This window comes from Buteo buteo, chromosome 1 (genome assembly GCF_964188355.1).
Source record: "Buteo buteo chromosome 1, bButBut1.hap1.1, whole genome shotgun sequence".
Taxonomy (NCBI): Eukaryota; Metazoa; Chordata; class Aves; order Accipitriformes; family Accipitridae; genus Buteo; species Buteo buteo.
This window is the reverse complement of record NC_134171.1, coordinates 2547292-2567357: the sequence shown is the minus strand read 5'-3', so window position 1 is coordinate 2567357 and position 20066 is coordinate 2547292. Positions and strand designations below refer to the sequence as shown.

The following is a 20066-nucleotide window of genomic DNA, read 5'->3' as shown; positions in this document are numbered from 1 at the left end:
GTTAGCCCCCAAGGTGATCCCATTCACTTTATGAAGTTTAAGTGGTATGAATTGGACTGACTTTTCCCGTTTTTGTTCCTTTGATTGCTCAGTGGGTTATATGTTTCTTAGGTTGGTTTTTTTTCATGCTGCCTAAAGGAAGAAATTACCTGAGAAACAGTAAAAAATGAAGCAGAACTTAAAAATGTTATGCTAATAGAAAAAGATGGAATAATCTCACATTATATTAAAAGTGAAAAACAACCACAAATCCTTAAGCTACGATGAGTGAAAAATATTTTTACAAACATGGATATCTACCCTCTAGGAACATAATTGCAATGGGGAAGAAGAAAAAAAAAGATAAGTGTCTGTTCTCAGTGGTACTGGTTTGGGGCAAAACTGCAAATAATTCACATATAAACAGATAAAAACTGAACTTGTTACACAGTGGAAAAATTCCACTAGTAAAGGAGAAAAAGCAACTCCAGCCACCGCCGTTTAATTACACGTGATTGCCAAAAAGCTAATAACACCTTTGACCCAAGGCCTTGAAACTTTCCTTTTTCATGAGCTGTTTAGGTGATGGAGCAGAGCCATTACATCCTTCCTTTCCCTTTCTGTCATACCTTGGCACCTGGGGGGTGAAAACTAAGTCTTAAACCTCACAAAAGAAGATAACGCAGCCTTTTTGTAAACTGTCCTGTTTCACTCGAGAGATTTGTCTTTTGGTGGCGGGTGGAACGCTATCTCTATAGTTATTAAAGTACTTTGGGGTCTTTCAGGAAACCGTGTGCTACATAAGCCGAGTTATTAATTATACTGAGAAACTTTTCTGAAATGAGCTTTCTTTAATCCTAGCTTGCGATCGGTGGTCTGTTCTTCCTCGCCCGGGTCTCCATCACGACGTGAACAGGTTTGGACATTCTGCCGTGCTGTACAACAGGTAGGTTACAAACACGCTGGGGCATGTTGACGTTTTTCATACCTCAGTAAATGTATACATGTAGATCAGTAATACTGGGACCAGAGGGTGGAGGATCTGTTGCAGAACTCTCAAAGTTCGTAGTTCTTCACTCTGTTATGTCTGCAGTATCCCCCTGTCCCTATCAGCCCTTCTTCTTCATGGGGCTAAACTGTTTTGGCTCACTTAATTCTTTCAAAAATTTGGTTTTTTCGTATTTCTATTCCTTTTTCATATATATATATATATATTTCTATTTACCTTTCTTATGTATTTCATAATTTTGTAATTTCGTTTATTTCATATTTCTATTTCTTCTTTAGCTGAAGTGACAACTTTTATCTCCAAATCATACTTTCCCTCATGTTTTCTAACTTTGTCCATGTTTCAGTTTATATAGCTTATCCTGTGTGGCTCTTCTTTACCAGTCACACGATGTACGGTATTTAGGTGAAGTCATAGGTGAGATTTCTGCTGTTAAACATTGTATCACTGTAACGATATCTGTGCTCTCAGGTGAACATCTGTTATTGTATTTGAGTCTGTGGAACCAAGTTTGAGAAATGGTATTTCTTAGGAGTCTTTCATTCTGGTTCCTTTATCCTTTGAGATACTTTCTGTAAATCAGTAACGTTATTTAAAGCTCAGTTTAAGCCAGGCAGATAACTGTCACTGCCTTCAAAAGAAAGGTGTGCTTCTAGATACTCTTTTTGTCTCTAAAATCTCACTCATTTTCTGTTTCAGCGTATAGTGAATACCAGCGGTGCATTTGCTCCCATGAAGGACAGTTAAGCCTATGCTGTAGTTCTTTCCTAAGATAGGATGAAAATCATATTAAAAATACTTACTATTCAACCAAAACTTTTATTCAGTTGCATCGACTCTTCTGCGCTGTCTTTTTAAATGTGCATTTACAAACATGGATGCACAGGGGTGGGTTGGGTGGAATTTTGGGGTAACTAGTGAAATTTGATGTTTTGCCTGAAGCAGATGTGATACTAAACACAGTTTAAAACCCCCATCTTTTTCTCTCCCCCCCGCCTGACCCCCAATATTGCTTTGTTTTGGGTTGGATTTTTTTTGTTTGTTTGTTTTTCTAGTTGACACAATGACTCTTTGCTCAGTTGCCAACAGCCGTGAAAATAACTATGGTTTTGTCACAGCGGTGTAGCAAGATGTGACAACGCCGAATTGTTTTGTCACAGTTTCCGAGGGCTGGTTTAATGCTGTGATACCATCTCCCGGTTTTTAGCCTTCCTCCCTCTCTTGCCGCTGTCCTTTACGGGAGGATCCCGCATTTCTGCGGCATTTCACGCACAGTCACGTCCGTCAGGTGTCACCCAGAGGCTTGGCTGGAGAAGGTCGGTCCAAGACCTTGGGTAGGTTTGGCTCTGTCTCAACACCCACGCGCTGGGATTCTCTGGCTTCTCTGAAACAGCGGAGCTTGACCGACCTTTTCTTTAGCGCCTTCCTTAACCAAAAGCTCTTTATTTGGATTTATATACGCTGGAATGAAATAAAGCAATTTGCTCGCACCTTGACTCACATTGACTTGCAGCAGCGCGTGGCTTGTAAACACAAGCACAAATGTTTCTCTCTTTATTTCCACTTTGTCTAGCACCATGTATGTATTCGGAGGCTTCAACAGCCTCCTCCTGAGCGACATCCTGAAGTACACGCCCGAGCGATGTGAAGCTTTTGACAACGAAACGGCCTGCCTGCGAGCAGGTCCTGGCATCAGATGCGTGTGGGCTACCAGCCCTCCTCGCTGCGTGCCCTGGGAAATGGCGACGGTAGAGCAGCAGCAAAAAGTCTTCGAAGACTGTCCTCCCAAGCCAGGTACGTGTCACGTTCTTTCCGTTTCCCTTTCCAAAAGGCACGTAGGGTCTTTTGCTTTTCCAAAGCCTGTCTTGCGTTAGTTGTATGCCGTTACCAGACCAAGGTTTAGATGGGGGGCTGTACTTGTGCTTCCATACGTGCCCTGGGAGACCTTCCTCCGAGCAAGCGGCTGCAGCGATGTGGAGATGTTTCCATCTCTCACTCCCCTGAAGCTGCTTGCTCGCGAGTTTTTTTTTTTTTTATTTTTAGTTTTCTTACCGTACTGCTTGTACTTATTTTCCCATCCTAAATGGACAGCATCAGCCGGGAATCAGGCCTGGACCATTGCTCTGTAGATGTTTGCTCCAAGAACTGACCTTGTGAGAGCCGGCAATTCGCTGATGAGCACCACAGGGCAAGGGAGGGGGATCTGGGTCCTGCGGTGTCATCCTGTGCTCTTCAAGAGAGACAGCAGGAATAGTCTTTTAGGAAAAGCTACTGTATTTTTCCTTCTCCAGTATTCTATGGCTAGGGGTGTACAAAAAGAACATTTGTTTTAAGGTCTGATTCCTGTGTTCTCTCTTAGGATAATTTTTAAACAACTTTTCAACGCTTTATCCCGATGCGTTCGTTGCTCTGAATCGAATTACACGAACCTTGATTCTGTAATAGGTGGCAGCCTTTAATTATTTAAAAGAAATTGATGTAAAGGGACATTGCTTTGATGGGCTCTCAATATACAATAAATTTTCACAAAACACAGGCCATAAGCAATTGGAAAGATGAAGTGGAAAGTTCAAGCTTTGCATGAAAATGCTTCACGTAACTAGAGGCCAGACTTGCAGTAAAATGGGCCTGTGGTGGGAGATGTTCACCGTCCTTGTGAAATGTCCTCTGGCATCATTTGCATGAGCATTGACTGACCACGCATGCCCGCTCTTCCTTCACGCGCTTTCATGTCTTGGCACGTTTTCTGCTGGTGTGTTTTACGGCTCCTTGGGCGCGAAAAATGATCGATGCTGCAAATGAATGCAATTTTCTATCAGTTCAATCGCATGAAAGTATCTGATTTACTAAGTAGTCGATAACGGAAAATCTACAGGCACTACTGTTTGGTTATATCTTTTGCTATATATAATCAAGTTCTTAGAGCTCTGTCAGGAAATGCCTGTTTTTGGTCATGCAGGTTTTTTTCTTTAATAGTTGTAGACAATGAAAAATGTGATCAGATTACAGACTGCTATAGCTGTACAGCAAATACAAACCACTGTCAATGGTGCACTGACCAGTGTATCTCAATGCATAACAACTGCACAGAGGAACAGGTAAAGTCTCTCTAATATTTCTGTAGTTTAAATTTAGCCTTTGAAATACCAAATGTCCAGATGCCTTCATCTGTCAGTATTATGACCCCTGTTGTTTTCGTTATTTCCAGTGCATGTCTAGCTCTAAACTGCTAACGCGCTTGAATTTTTTTCAAGTTGGTCCAAGGGCTTTTCATGGGGCTCTCCACTTAAATTAGGAGGATGGCTCTGGGCCGGGGAAGAGGTGGAGGTTTCACGATGGAGTAATTATTCAGTAAGGCCCGTAGCCACTTGGGTTTGCCATCAATAGAACCTTCCCTAGGAAAAAAAAAACTAACCCTTTTGTAAAAGCTCTAGTAAGGAAAATGTGTCATATGGTGGCTTGGGGGAATATTTTGAATAAACGGTACAGGCTGTGTCCGGTGTCGCAGCTTTTGAATATGTAGGTTGCTTTGTAGGGCTGAACTGTGAAGTTTTGCGTGGTAGTCACGGCTGTTATAAACCGACATTGGTTGGATGGGAGCGAGCCTCATCTGTGCTATTTATTTTAGGTTCCTATTACTCTGTATGACAGTTGTCCTAAAGATAACCCTGCCTATTACTGTAACAAAAAGACAAGTTGTAAAAGCTGTGCCATGGATCAAAACTGTCAGTGGGAACCTAGGAACCAGGAGTGCATCGCTTTACCAGGTAGGTATTGGTTGTATTTGTGGAAGAAAAAAACGACCCAAATTCACACAGTCCAAAAGTTGTAGGGGTTCTTTCGTTTGGTTTTGTTTTTTTTACCCCCAAACCTGTAATCTTTTAGTGTTAAGCTGGAGTAAATAATCTTGTTTAATCATACCAGTTTTGGTAAGAAATCTTTTTTCTAGTAAATTCAGGACGTCTGATGGAATATTTTTCAGTCCCAATTGTCTGGAGTATGATCATTTGTATAATTATTAGGCTGTATTTCATCTCTTTTTTCATTTGATAAAAGCAGTACTGTTGATACAATAGGCTTCTGCAAGATATTAGATTTAATAATGCATGCTGTTTAATTTTAGAAACTAGAATTGTGCAAAAGCGTAATGGCACATACTAGACGAATTAGGCAAATAACATCTAAAGTGTATAAGGAAAACTCTTTTAGAGTTTCCAGTGGGGACTCGCAGGAGTTGATTATAAGTCCCCCTGTAGTAACACTTATATTTTTTTTTCCCCAGTGACTGGGAGAGAAGTATAGCATCTTCAGTGGTTAACAATTGCAGTTAATAAAATACAGAGAAAGGGGAAAAAAACCAACCCAGACAGGACCTTTTAATGGGCATGGAAAGCCTTTCCCTAGTAACTCTGATAGGTGTGGAGGTGTCCAGGTCTGGTGTTTGCTAGTCTTGGAGAGTGAAATATGAAGAGACTTAGGAGAAAAGCCATGAGAATGAGAAAAACTTCTTTTAATGAGATAGATAAAGAGCTTGGTCTGTTTAATTTCTTGTTAAAAAGGGGGTGACTTGATCATATGTGTAAAAAGCCCATCTGAAAGATCGACACTTGAGAGCTTTTCAATCTGTTAGATAAACCTAAACCAAGATGTTGGAGCTAGATGTCAGCTCTGCAGAAATTCACACTGAAAATGTCCATCAGTTTTTTTTATAAGGGGAATAATTAACCACAAAGTATAGGGAGTTCTTCAGCAGTGGGCATGGCTTTACTCGGGATGAAGCAGGGATTAATCCTGGAAGTTCGGTGCTGTGGACAGGATTAGCACAGCAACCCTCTTCCGTCGAAAGGTATCCTAACAACTGTGACTTTAAGTCATCACCGAAATACTCATTTGCTCTTTCTTCTACAATGATTTTACTATTCAGTGTTGTAGTAAGTGCTCTGACTATGTACTGCAGGTAACTAAATGCTGACGTTGCACTTCAGTTCCCCTAAACAGTTTTCCTTTTCCTCCCAAATTATTATACATGGGTACTTCCGAGCATGCTGATAAGTCATGCTAGTTTAGGATGGGACTGTAAGTTTTATTTTGGTGGAAGGGCTCTTTCACTACTTTGAACCTTGTGAATGTTGCTTGCATCTCTGGGTTTACTTTCTTTCCTCCCCTTTCTTTCCAGAAAATATCTGCGGAACAAACTGGCATTTGGTTGGCAACTCCTGCTTGAAAATTACAAATGCCAAGGAGAACTATGATCATGCCAAACTGTCCTGCAGATCCAACGGTGCTTTGCTGGCTTCTCTCACGACCCAGAAAAAGGTAGAATTTGTTCTAAAGGAGCTGCAGAAGATGCAGTCTTCGGTGAGTGCTTCTCTTTTATGTCCCCTGAGTAATTAAGCTCTGACTGTGGAGGGGTCCTTGCTGTGGTATTGTATGCTCTGTACAGAATAGACATGCCTCTTAACTGAAAAGGACTGATTTTTCTTTTGAAATTCAACATACCCTATGGGTGCTTTTGAACTGAAATTGTAGAGAATGTAAATGGGAAAGATAAATATAAACATACATGGTGCCTCAAAGGTATCGCTTTCTATAATGAAATCACACGCGCATTTCTCTTGTGGGATACATGACTGCAGCAGGAGTCCTCTTGTGACTTGTACACAATATTTTATAAATAAAGGTCCCTTTGGGGCACTGGAGGTGTTTAATATAAAGCATTTAAAGTTATTTATTCCGCTCAGAAAAGCGGCTGTTTAAAATGTCAGCTTCTTACTCAGCAGAGCTGCTTGGCTTATTTGGAGTTATTTATGTTTGATTTAGTGGCAGGTGCTTTTCTGTCGGAGCCAGTGAGAAGTGAATTGGAATCTGTCCCTCTTCATGCATCAATAAAATAAATACATATTTTTTTCCACTCCCTGGCAGAAGCGCGGAGGTATTCAGGGCAGGTTGTGTAGGTGGTGCTAAAGCCCTAACAAAGAACAATGCTGTGCTGCTTTGCTGAAATCCTGGTTTAGGCTGCAGAGCTGCTGTGGCTTGACGGCACATCAGAGTAACTCCTCCTGGGTCCCAGAGGCCACTGTGGGCAGGGCTGGCAATCGGGACGAGTTTTATATCGGAAAAATGAGACTGGAGGCAGCAGGGTTGCTGCTTTTCAGAGGAGAGCGTACTTCAGTACTGAAGTGAAATATTCCCGTGTTGAAATGAGAACATTTCCTGCTTTGATTCCCTTTGTAATTTTAAAATGGCATTTCAACAATTATAGGGTTTTAGAGGGGATTCAGTTTGGCCAAGAAAAAGGTAAGATGCAATTCAAGCAAGATTGTTTGTTAAGTCTTTTGTGAAGAGGGGAAGCCAAGCGTGGGATATTGCAGAAGTACGTGGTTCTAACAGTTGTGCGTGTTTCTCGATATCCCAGTGGTTAAGTGTAGGGTAAATTCCTGAAGACACATGGCAACCCTTCCCTCAGAGTGTTTGAACCCTTACACCGGGCAGAAAAAAATTGTTAATTTATGGGTGGGTTTTTTTTTCATCTACAGTATCATTTAAAAAATGAACCTTAGAAATCTAAAGAGTCTATTACCCTTTTAGTGCATATTAGTATTGAGTGCTTCTAATGTGGGAAAATACCTTTGCTAAAAAGCCAACCTGTATCTGCTAATTGAACTTCTACCATTCGATGGCACGCTGCTGCTGTGCTGGGGGAGGCTGTGTTTTGCAGTTACTCCTTTTTCAAGTAAGCCGCTTATGGATGCTTTGTAATAATAAGAAAACGTGTTGGTGTTGGCACATAGTGCTGTGTAACCCTGTTGCTGTTAGAAGTTGCAGCTCTAAGGTTTAAGAGTGCATAAAATCAGTTTGAAGTAGGTGATGGTTATACATAGCGGTAAGGGAAGACGTATGGTCTAAAGCCTTCCTAGGACAGCTGTGCCACCGAAGCGCTTTGATGGAGAAAAGATTTTAACAGTAAAATAACATATTGTACCAATACGGTTAAAATGCTTCTCCCCAAAATAAGTGTGCCAAAAATTAAATTGCCAGTAGAAATAATGGTATTATGGGTTCTTCATATTGAGAATTTTATTGCCAGCAATACTAATTCAGATTTGACCTGCTCTGTCTCTCTACCCGTCCATATAAACACAGTCGTAAACAACAGAGGTCTCCTAGTCAGACTGTGGAGTAGGTAGATTGTATCATTTAAATTGTGTAGGGGACTGCTAGTTTTCTTCCTCATGTCAAAGTGAAGCTCCAGAAATTTTTCTCCTGTGTCTCGCCATTTATAGGAGTCACAAACATGTAAAGAGCAACTTGCAGTTAATTTCATAGTGAGCCAGTGTGAACGTTTGACTTGTTCTCCTCCTGGCTTAGATAACTAGAAATGTAGTTTGAAAAAAAAATAATAAATGGCATTTCTTGAAGGATTTCTCTATCTCTGTGGCATTTAATTCTGATAGCACTGAGAAACAAATATTTCCCTTATTACATTTTTGCAACACCTAACCTGGCAAAGTTGTTATGAGCATTATATGGTGATGTGTATTTTCTTTTAATACCTAAAGTAATAAAACTGGGTATTATATCTACCGTTTTCTTTTATTTCTAGCCCAAAACTTTGACTCCATGGGTTGGACTGAGGAAAATCAACGTGTCGTATTGGTGCTGGGAAGACATGTCTCCCTTCACCAACACCCTGCTCCAGTGGCTCCCCGATGAACCAAGCGATGCTGGATTTTGTGGTTATTTAGCCGAGCCTTTCCAGCAGGGACTGAAGGCAGCAACGTGTATCAACGAAGTCAACGGCAGTGTCTGCGAAAGGCCAGGTAACAATATCGAACTTGTGCGCCTCATGGGGAGCAGGTTGACCAATATGTATTTATATTTCCTAGAGAGTAAAGAGGATCCCATTCCTTACATTTAAAACTAGCCGCATCATGACTTCAGCAAAGAAAAGTAGTTCTGAAAAAGTGCCTTGTGTAGGTATTTCATACAGGAATTGGAGATTTTAAAAACAGGTCTGCATTTATGCTGTTAACTGTAAAATGCTTGAATTGCATTACGGTTTAATTATTTTGCTCTAAATTGCATACCTGAATGTGACATTTAGGTTAATTATGGTAGGGAGCAATCTCCCCTTTGAAAAAAATAAAAAATAAAAGCTACTTTGCAATTGAACTCCTCTTTCTCCCCTCCTCTGCTCTGTAGCCAGAGGAGAATTTTATCAATGTTTGAAATTAATTGGGCAAGACACTTTGGAGATATGAGAACTTTGAAAAAGAACCTATTTGCTTTTGGGAAAAGTCTTCTAGCTTTGTTGGAACTGCGTATCTTTTAAAATGGCTTGGTCTGTTAACTCTCCATTATAGCTGATTATTTCTGAATACCAATTAGCGCCTCTTCAAGTTTTAAGAAAGTTGGCTGATTACATAAAATTTCTAAGTAAGCTACACTATATCGTTCTTTGCGGAAGTGCAGGATGCAAGTCATGCATGTGGAACCCGAACTCAAAATTTTGTATATTTTAACTTGCAGCACTTTGAATTGGTTTAATCTTTAACTTGGTTTTTATGGTCTGAGAACAGCCACTTGAAACAGATGATAAAGCATTGGCTCACACCAGAAACTCTGGAATTAGTTCTGCTTTCAGTACTATTTTATGTGTGGAACTGATCAAATAACTTAAAACATGTCCCAGCGTGCTCACATAAAACGTGGGGTTTCTTCCCAGTGCTTCATTCGGGAGAATAGCTAAGGAGCACATCAACAGACCTGCAGAGAGAGAAAGATCTCGTTCATAACACTGTTTAAAGAGTTTTTAAGGTCAATACCTTAAGGTATTTTTTAAGGTATACTGTTTAAAGAGTTTTTAACTCTTCATAACACTGTTTAAAGAGTTGTTAAGGTAAATACCTTAAGGTGTTTTTTAAGGTATACTGTTTAAAGAGTATACTTTTTAAAGAGTTTTTAACTCTTCATAACACTGTTTAAAGAGTTTTTAAGGTGAATACCTTAAGGTATTTTATAAGGTATACTGTTTAAAGAGTTTTTAACTCTTCGTAACACTGTTTAAAGAGTTTTTAAGGTGAATACCTTAAGGTATTTTTTAAGGTATTCACCTTAAAACCTCTTTAAATAGTGTTATGAATGAAGGTGAATACCTTAAAAAGCATTAGCGCTCATGAAGGCTACCTAATAAGAGGAATGATTTTGCAGTATTTGCTGCATTTCTCCTTGTCACCGTGAGAGCAGATACCTCCAGCTCCATCCAGCAACACCGCACCACAAACGAAGCGTTCCACGTCCGCGGTACCCAACTATTTCTTAGCCTGAATATTAGACGGGGCTTTTTATCTCCTGCCTTCCGATCTCGGGGCTCGTTGCCTGTTTTTTCTGGAGGGAAGCTGAGCCCGTCCCTCTCTCCCGCAGCCAACCACAGCGCCAAGCAGTGCCGCACGCCCTGCGCCCTGCGGACGGTCTGCGGGGAGTGCACCAGCGGCAGCTCCGAGTGCATGTGGTGCAGCAACATGAAGCAGTGCGTGGACTCCAACGCCTACGTGGCCTCCTTCCCCTACGGGCAGTGCATGGAGTGGTACACCATGAGCAGTTGTCCGCGTGAGTAGTTTGCTTCGGCGTCTCGGGTGGGCTGGAGTCGAGTCTTTGGGGACGTTGGATAGCGCGGGGCGTCGAACGCCGTGCATCGGTCGTACCGAAAAATCCCTGGACAAAGGTAACGAGTAGCCGAGGCCAGGGGCTTTTAGGGTGCGGGGTTCAGTCCTGCGTCGTGTAAAGCGTTCGGCAGAATTGGGTCCCGGTTACGGGAGCTATCAATTAAACTCCATGGCAGATAGTGAAGGCTTTCAAGTGAGATGATGAAATCGCCGCTTCTGTTTCCGATGGAGAAGTACTTGGTTCATCATTTGAATTTCTATCCTTCAAATTAATTTTTACATAATTTCATGTGATTAACTTCTTTTTGTGTCTCTCCTATATCTCTTTTATTCATATGTGGGGCCATGTAATTTAATGTTAGATTATCTGTATCAAATCCCAATTAGGGTTTACGTGACTGTTTTATTCTGAAGTATTGTCTGCATATAGCCCACAGTAGGAATTTCTAACTTTAAATAAATGATTTATTTTTTTCCTCCTTTTAGGTATATGTGAGCAAACTGTAGAAGATTTATGGTGCTAGGGAATATTGCTTTCAGTTTTGAAAACTGTGCAGAGATAGTCCAGAAATTTAAAAAGGGGTCAAACAGTTTTAGAAATTATTTTTATTTCTGTTGAATTCTTTAGGAGCTGAGCATGAGCAGGGGAGTCAGGAAAGCCGGGGCTTTCAGGGTAGCAGAGGGAGAGGAGTGCCTGTGATCCCCGGGAGGGAAATTGGGCAGTTTGAGTTGCTGCAATTGCTCCAGGAACTTTTGGAAGTTGACGAGAATAAGCTGGGTAGCTTATGGCTAAAAATATGCTGGGTAGCTCATTGTTGCAAAATAAGAGATCGAGAAAATTAGTTTCAGGTAACTGTCAAACGTGAGAGTGTGAACTTCCCCTATTGCCAGAGGTCAAAATTTGGAGGAGGCATCAGGCAGGAGATGGGTAGGCTGAAATAATGGAAAACCATGTTTTTCCACTACTTCTTTGGGGTTTTTAAAAGGCAAATGTTATCAATTTAAACATCAAGATAGAAAGTCTGCTCATCTTGGAACTCGAAGAATCTACAAAATATTTTTTAGATGGTATGAGGAAAGTAATAGAAAAACTTTACTATATGAAACAAGTTTGTCACCCCTGAAACACAATCCCACTTGAGAAGGGAACAGTTAAAGGGTGGCCATGGTTTTTCCCTGATTTATTTGATTGATGGGCCCAGGGGATCTGCATGTGGCACTGAGCATCCTAAGAAGACAAATTCTATTCTGTATTTGTAGTCTGTGCTTTTTAGCTCAGATAAATATTTGAAATAGTAGTGTGTGATATCAACATGTGTGGTAAGAAGAGACTCAAAGCAATTAAACAAACTGGGTTTTAGCCTTTGCTTCCAGATGGCTCATTTTATCATCTGACCCATTGTAAATCAATTGGAGATCTTTTGTAGTTGGGAACATTAAGCTCTGGTTTTAGTGGGTGGCGTGTAATGGTTAGAAAAACCTTACATGTGTATTGTGTTGTTTCATCGCTCGCTGATTAATGTTAATAGTTATCTTAGCTTCTAGAATAAATATGCTGATAGGAATGAATATATGTATGTGTGTTACTGTGAATATCAGAAGAAATATTTACAGATTTGGTGAGATAAATACTTAAGGTCACAGAAGACATCCAAGGGTTTCTGTGTTCAATGTCATCTGTGTTTTGGGAAAGTGATTTATTCCACAATTTGAAGTTTGGTTTTGGTTTTTTTGTTTGTTTTTTTGGTTTTTTTTTAATAGCTGAAAACTGTTCAGGCTACTGCACATGTGCTCACTGTTTGGAGCAGCCCGGCTGCGGGTGGTGCACCGATCCGAGCAACACCGGCAAGGGCAAGTGCATCGAAGGCTCTTACAGAGGTCCGGTCAAGATGCCGACCCCATCCGCAACTGGGAAACACAGCTTGGAGCCCGTCCTTAACGTCAGCATGTGTCCTGTGGAGAACAACTATAACTGGTCTTTTATTCAGTGTCCAGGTAAACGAGCAACGTTTAATTGTTGAAGCATTTCAGCCGTCGCAACAATTAAGTGCAAAGGGAGAGACTTTTTAAGGCTGTAGTGATGTCTGTGTTCCCTCCTGTTAATGGAGGGAGGAAAAGAACTTGGAAGGCAAACAAGAAATAACACATTTTGAGATGGAAGGAGTCGTGCAGCTATCTGCAGGTGAGCTGCAGAGGTTGGCTTATCTATGCATTATTCCAGTGAAATTTTTCCTTTCCCTACGAGCCTTTACCAAGTTTTTTAACTTTTGTTTGTTTATTTGCTTTAGGGTTTTTTGAAAGAAAGGCAATTCTTTCTCTGAAGGTTGATTTGACTGTCAGTAATGCTCAGGGTGATTCCGAAATAATATTTTTGACACCAAACTTATAGAATAAAAATACCTGGACTGCTGCTACACCCTTTTTTCTCCATTCCTCCTTGTAAATCCGTCCCACCAGCTGCTTCCAGTCCCGTCTGTCCAATATGCACATAGTGTTTTGGAGTTCTGTTTTCCATGTGTTGCTTTAGATTTCAGGTTTTCAATACACACTTCTCTTTCGAGTTCACGTATCGCTAGCGAGACTGCAAGAGCCTCTTTGGAAGATGCATGAAATGGTTTCATTCAGCCTCTGTGGAACACAGACTTCTGAGGCTCTATGCGAAGCACTATATTTGAGCACAAATACTCACCTTTTTCTGTTTTCTTCAGCCTGCCAGTGTAATGGGCACAGTAAGTGTGTAAATGAAAGCATCTGTGAGAAGTGTGAAAATCTGACAACTGGCAAACACTGTGAAACTTGTATCTCAGGCTACTATGGCGATCCTACTAACGGAGGAACTTGTCAGCGTAAGTGATGCCTTAAGTCTTCTTGTGCTCAAGCCTTTGATGTTTTTCGCTCTTTACTCATTCCTTTGGTATCTTAACTGAAATTATATCCTGCTAATTCGCTTTTTCTTTCCTGCAAGCAAGGCACAATCCTTGTTTCTTCAAATCAAAGATATGGAAGCTGCTTGATGAAGTTCTTTGACTTTCATTGCACAAGATAAAGATGGGGTTTTTTTTCCCTCTTTTGTAAACTTTAAATGACCATAGTGAAAAATGTGTGCATTTTAGTGTTTGACGATCCTGTTTTGAAAAGAAACCGTGTTAATCCCAATGTCTTGCACAAATTTCTGCTTATCTAAATTCCACCTTCTATTATATTCAGTTAATGTGTTGTGCGTTTATTGTTGTAAATGGCTGCTTCATAAAAGGCTTGCTATATTTCACTGAGGAGTTGGCTGGATTTCAGTTGAGGATTAGGTGATGCCTGTTAAAATTGCATTTTAAGTTTGTAAAGTGCTTTGGGTCTCTTTGGCACAAAGAACTTTTTTCAGTTGTACAGGATCCAGTTAACAAACTGGGGAAAAAATCTTTCTTGAAGGACCAATACGGGTAATACTGAGAAATGAACATGTAAGATTTGAGGTTTTGCTCTAGAACCTTGCAACATTATTCTGAATTACTGTGAATTTTGTAGTGTTGTAGCACGGGGACACCAGTTGTAAACTAGAATCTAGCCGTGGTAAGTGATATGCAGATGTCAGGGAAGGCGTTTCTTGCTCTGAGGAGCTTTAATGGAGTTTAGTTAGGTGGAGTGATATAATTAGATACAGCGATGGAAAAGCTAGAACAGAACTAACATTGTATAGTGTCAGAGTAGTCTTGGTACTTCCATTGAATGAGTGTGGGTGGTTTGGAGGCATCCCAGAAGAAATAAGTGAAGGTAATTAATGAGGGGACATTGAAGACTTTGAGTTGCTCCTTCCAAGTGTGGACACAATCCAGTAGAAAATACTTGGAAATTCCTTTAGTATGCTTACTGGAAGTAGCGTCGACCTTTTGGGTGAAGATGAGAGTCAGTAGCTGGAGCGTGAACATCCCGTTTCCTGAAGAAAGAGCAAGTTGGTGATGTTTGAGGTTATGAGGAAGAATCTCCCAGCGGACAGATTTGAGGAGGAGGTGACAAGATCACAGACAGGGTCAAGGCTGCCTTGCTTAGAGAAAAGGGTGTTGCGGTAGCCAGGATATGAAATTACGATAGACAGCACAACGGCATGGGTACGAAGGAGAAGGAGCATCTCTGACATTTCAGAATATTATCTGCGAGATTAAATACCGCTGATATTTGTAAACTCATTTCGTGTGAAGATAATATGAAATGCAGGAATGAATAAATTGAGACTGAGTTGGTGTCCTGGTTTTGGCTGGGATAGAGTTAATTTTCCTCCTAGTAGCTGGTGTAGTGCTGTGTTTTGGATTTAGTATGAGATGAAGGTTGATAACACGCTGATGTTTTCAGTTGTTGCTGAGTTGTGTTTAGACTAAGTCAAGGATTTTTCAACTTCTGATGCCCAGCCAGCGAGAAGGCTGGAGGGGCACAAGGAGTTGGGAGGGGACAGCCAGGACCACTGACCCAAACTGGCCAACAGGGTATTCCATACCATGTGATGTCATGCCCAGTATATAAACTGGGGGGAGTTGGCCTGGGGGGATCACTGCTCGGGAACTAACTGAGCATCGGTTGGCGAGCGGTGAGCAATTGCATTGTGCATCACTTGTTTTGTGTATTCCAATTATTTCATTATTATTGTAATTTTATTATTATTCTCATTTTTTTTTTCCTTTCTGTCCTATTCAGCTGTTCTTAGCTCAACCCACGAGTTTTACTTTTTTCCGATTCTCTCCCCCGTCCCACTGGGCGGGGGGGAGTAAGTGAGCGGCTTCGTGGTGCTTAGTTGCCAGCTGGGGTTAAACCACAACAGTTGGCTTGAGAAAATATCTAATTTTACTCTGAGCATTCAGGTTTAATCATTGGATCACAAACATGCCTTTTGATATTTGTTGCTTTTCTATGCATGTGGAAATTGAGAGTAAGTTACTTTGGACTCTTTTCGCATGAGGATTGTCCAAAAATAGTTTGTTGTTGAGATAATGAACGATAGACTGAAGTCATCCACGTGCCTGAAAAAGAAATTAGAAAATGTGTTGGGAGACTGTGGAACAGCATTCATTCGTTATCTGATGAAACTAGTAGCTCATGTCAAAAGTGCTTTGCTCTCAAGTGCTTTGGACCCAGGTTTTTAATTTGCTGTGATTTAATGCTCTTTACTGTGAAGGCGAAAGAATGAGGGAAGCAGGAAGGTGGGCGGAAAGTCCGAGGTGGATCGGAAGAGGGAAAGGGAGAGGAAATCATCCGATGCGGTACAACCAGAGCAACTGGTGGTCATCAGCAATTTTTTTGCTCGGTGAAAAGGTTTCCAGAGGAGAGTTCTTCTGATTGGGAATGGCTGATGGGCAACAGAGCCAACTCCTGCTTTTTCCCTCCTCTGAGCCATGGTTCCTCCTTCCTTTCCCATGAATGATGTGCTGATGCCACTCTTTTTGTGCGTTTCTGTGCAACCTTGTGTGCCGCTCTGGTTTTAGAGCCCGCGGTGACATCCGTGCTGGAGAAGGTTGTTGGTAACTCCGTCCTGATGCACAAGCATCCGTGCATTTGCATACTTAGTGTGAGTCCTTGTACTTTGAGGTGCAGCTCTGCAGCATTAGCCCAATGCTCCCAGCAGTACGGAGGCCATAAATATCCTCAAAACGGTAAATATTCAGTGCTGGAAAAAGCGTTGGTGCTCGGTATTTCCCATTCTGCTGAGCCATCAGGAATTTGAGCGACGCTGTTGGGATAGCAATAGCTTTTCAAACAGGTATGGCTCTGCAGAGCTGGAACTGGTAGCGATGGGATTCAAAATCCAGGGTGGAATAAGAAGAGTGGACGGAATAAGGTGCTTTTTCCTGCTGCTCTGTGCCACCAGGGCAGGTGAACACTGCTTTATCGCTTGTGTTGAAAAAATTTTGATGAACTGCAGTTATTTCTCTGAAAGAGTTGTTTGCATATCATCATAGGTATTGGTGTTTGCGGAGCTGGGCAGATAATAACTAAATGGTGGGTAAATCACTCCTCAGCGGTTGCTTTTAGGAAGTGTCCAACGTAGAGAAGTGTTAATCGTGAAGGGCAGGAAATGCAGCACATCAAATGTAAAAATAGCTGCAAGGTGCTTTCTCTGCATTCAGGATTTTTTGAATTTTCTGATTAAAGTTTCACATGAAAATATGCTAGCGGTAGATAAGGGAGTTATTTGCAAGAAAACGGAAGGCCCTATTATACCTGAAATCAGATTGCTGCTGCGGCAGCGCTTCGGAACGCCGCCGCGGAGCGTTGGCTGGTGGCCCACGATGAGCTGCTGGTGCCGTGGTCCTGCCCGCTCCCTCCTCCCAGGGCTCCACGGGGGCTTTGGAGGACACCTAAAGCACTTGGCGTGGAAAAACGGTGTCGGGCAAGCGAGTTGAGGCAGTTGCCGTTGGTATGTTGGACCGTCACAAGTGCTGGAAGAGGAGCAGCGATCCCCGTGACCTTTTCTGAAGGAGTCTGTGACCTGTGGTTTGGGAAGGAGGTGGAAGGACGCTCACCACAAGGTGGTTCATCGTCAGACCGTTACCTTGCTTCATGGTCAAAAAGCCGTTTCCATTAATTTTGGCTTTCTGCTCTAGCATCGGACTCGGGAGGGAAATTTTCATTTTTAGCCTCCAGCGAGGATGTCTAGTACCTTTTGTCAATAGTTCATTTCCCAACTTTAGGGTTGTTTGAAAAGCCACGAGAAAATTTCTCTTTGTGCATATGCCAGTCCTTTAGTGAATGATCTCTAGTTACGGGGCTCATAAGAAAATGGATAAATAAATAGACTCTGTTGTTTTAAATAGAGATATTTGAGTGTTCAGTCTTCTTGATAAGCTGGTGGCTAAAGAGCAAGGTGGGGAAGCGTTAATGTTAGCGCTCAGGATACTGTGATCTGTGTCTAAACAACATAAAAATTAGGAGAAATTTCAAATTTCATGTATGTTAATGTTGAATATTGATCAAATTTCACTTTGCTTACCATTTGGAAGGCATAAGGAAGGAAGTACAAGACATTCTCAATAGTATTAAGAATTTTATTTTTTTTAAGTGCCACTAATGAGAGGTGTGTTTGCTTCACAGATTACAACTATTTTGTCAAATCTTCATTCGGTCTACTTCTTCCAACAATAGGCCTTTGTGCCTCTTCATATTTTGTTCCGTGTTGCTGCTAGGAAACCACTCATCCACATCTGAGAAGCACAATTAAGTGTCCCAGATACAATATAGCTTCCATTACATGCCAATATAAAGAAGATATCAAAAGGATTCATAAAATAAGGTCCAAGGCCTGCAAGGATGTTCTGGATGGGGACTTCATGTCTAAGAATCTGCTGGTACATTGAGTGGCACATGTCTTCTTAATGAGAAGGCATATGTCCTCCTAACGAGGAGGCACCAGCCTTTAAAGCATACGATTTCCAGCAAGCTCAGGGACCGCAAATGAGGGATCTTCTCTTTGTGTACTTTTTCCCTTCTTACATTGTACACTCTCCATGCACAGCTCCAGATGAACGCACCTTCCCATTCATTGGTAGAACAACTTCTAAAAGGCACCTACCTTCTGGGGAAACTTATTATATCCATTCTTCTAGTTATAGTGAACGTTATATCAAAGACAACCGCCTGTGTTGGTTTTGTTTTTGTTTGTTATTTTGGTTTCAGTGTTTTTTTCACATGTTCCTTCTCTATTTCGTTATGCATAAGGGTTTAAAAGTATGTCAATGTTAGCATTTTAATTTGAATTGGGAACATTCTTTTGAAGCAAACCTCCTGTACGTCCCCACTGTCATACCTCGGTTTGCGTCTCGAGCAGGCTCACCGTATATGAGCTGGTCTATTTTGGGCATGCCACAAATCCGATGTAGTCTAGGGCCGTGCTGATTTGGTTAACCACGACTCGGTGGCATTCAGCTCATGAGACCAGGCTAAAGCTATTTTAAAATATATTGGGGGATGTGCCCCAAACCACTTACCATCGTGTTCTTAGCACCAGGCGTTTCACACTGCGGATGCACTGACATTGTTGATAATGACATTATTTTCTCAAAGGCTGTTTATTTCTAGAAAAAGCCCTAAAAGCACTACGAGCTTTGCTTTCCTTGCAAAAAGTCTTTTCTCAGGAGTTTTGAGTTTGACTGAAATGTGTTAGCAAGCCCCAATCTATCCCAAATACTGGATTTTTCTTACCAGTTGCGATATCCCAATGCTATCTACCAACAAGAGAGGAAGTTAAATTTTTGAGGCTAAAAAGCACAGTCTGATCATGATTTCATACAAAACACCAGTCCTGGAGCCTGCACTCACTCCGTTTTGATGCACGGTTCTATTTTTGGCTGCCTTCTGTATCACAAAGAAACCAAAGAGCACCAAATGGGTTTTCATATGCACTTTAATTGTTGATGTATCGCAGTTTGGCAACTAAAGGACTTAATTGCTGTCAAATCTGTTTCTCTTGCTTCATTCAACATTGCATCTTTTTCCCCCTCTGCTCAACAGCTTGCAAGTGCAATGGCCACGCGTCTGTCTGCAACACAAATACAGGGAAATGTTTCTGCACCACCAAGGGAATAAAAGGAGACGAGTGTCAACTGTGAGTTTGTTTCACTTTGTTATTTGAAATCAAAAGGCCGTGCACATACCGGCATGGAACCCCTACATTTTTTAATGATTGTATTTGTGACGTCTCTGCTCATCTCTTCCTGCTGACGGTTGACTAACTTCATTGACGGTGCAGCCAGCCGTGCTTCCCCTGGGGGATAACATGAACAAAATGATTTCTTGAAGATTTCCATTTTTGAGAAAATTTTAACTGGGAATGTCATGCAAAAGGGATGGGATATGAAAAAATAATGCCCACACCCCCAAACTATACATACCACTTTGTTTTATCCATCAATAGTTTGGTTTTTTAATTGGTAGATTTTTACTGTCTGTGCACTCTGATGCTGTTCTGGGGGAGTGTAAATGTATCTGAAATAAGACTTTGACATTCAAGCATTTTAATGGAGCATTTTCAGAGCAACAAATTTGCTGGAGGTTTCTCTGTAACATAACAGAAATGCTTTTAGTGTAATGTTAGTGGAAATAATTTCATTCCAAATAATTTCATTGCCAGGTCCATTTTTAAAGTGTTGCTCACATGGGTAAACATTTATAGGACTGCATCCTGGAATAGCCGTAAAAGTAAATGGAAACTTTAGGTTTTGACTGTAGTAATCCAGTTCCTTGCATTGTGAAGAGCTAATAAATACATTTCAAGTGGATGCAAAGGTTAATATCCAGAATCTTATATTTCATTTTTACTGTGTACTAGTTTGACTTGCAGGGATCGTGGACTTTCTTCAGCAGCCCAGTATAGCTCAGACATCCATCTGTTTTTTTTTAATTGCGTATCGTTATCGGCACAGGTGGTGTTTTCTGAT

The 20066-nt window shown here is 41.2% G+C and overlaps 1 protein-coding gene across 1 annotated transcript in view; it reads left to right on the top strand.

Annotated features, from left to right (window-relative positions):
• Positions 1 to 20066, top strand: part of ATRN (attractin) — a 152283-nt gene that overhangs the window by 62877 nt on the left and 69340 nt on the right. Inside the window, exons 11-20 of the mRNA XM_075043940.1 lie at positions 841 to 925; positions 2562 to 2782; positions 3965 to 4086; positions 4617 to 4755; positions 6165 to 6346; positions 8592 to 8808; positions 10412 to 10597; positions 12415 to 12648; positions 13362 to 13499; positions 19141 to 19234. Coding sequence (XP_074900041.1) covers positions 841 to 925; positions 2562 to 2782; positions 3965 to 4086; positions 4617 to 4755; positions 6165 to 6346; positions 8592 to 8808; positions 10412 to 10597; positions 12415 to 12648; positions 13362 to 13499; positions 19141 to 19234 — 1618 coding nt within the window. The remainder of the gene's footprint in view (positions 1 to 840; positions 926 to 2561; positions 2783 to 3964; positions 4087 to 4616; positions 4756 to 6164; positions 6347 to 8591; positions 8809 to 10411; positions 10598 to 12414; positions 12649 to 13361; positions 13500 to 19140; positions 19235 to 20066) is intronic.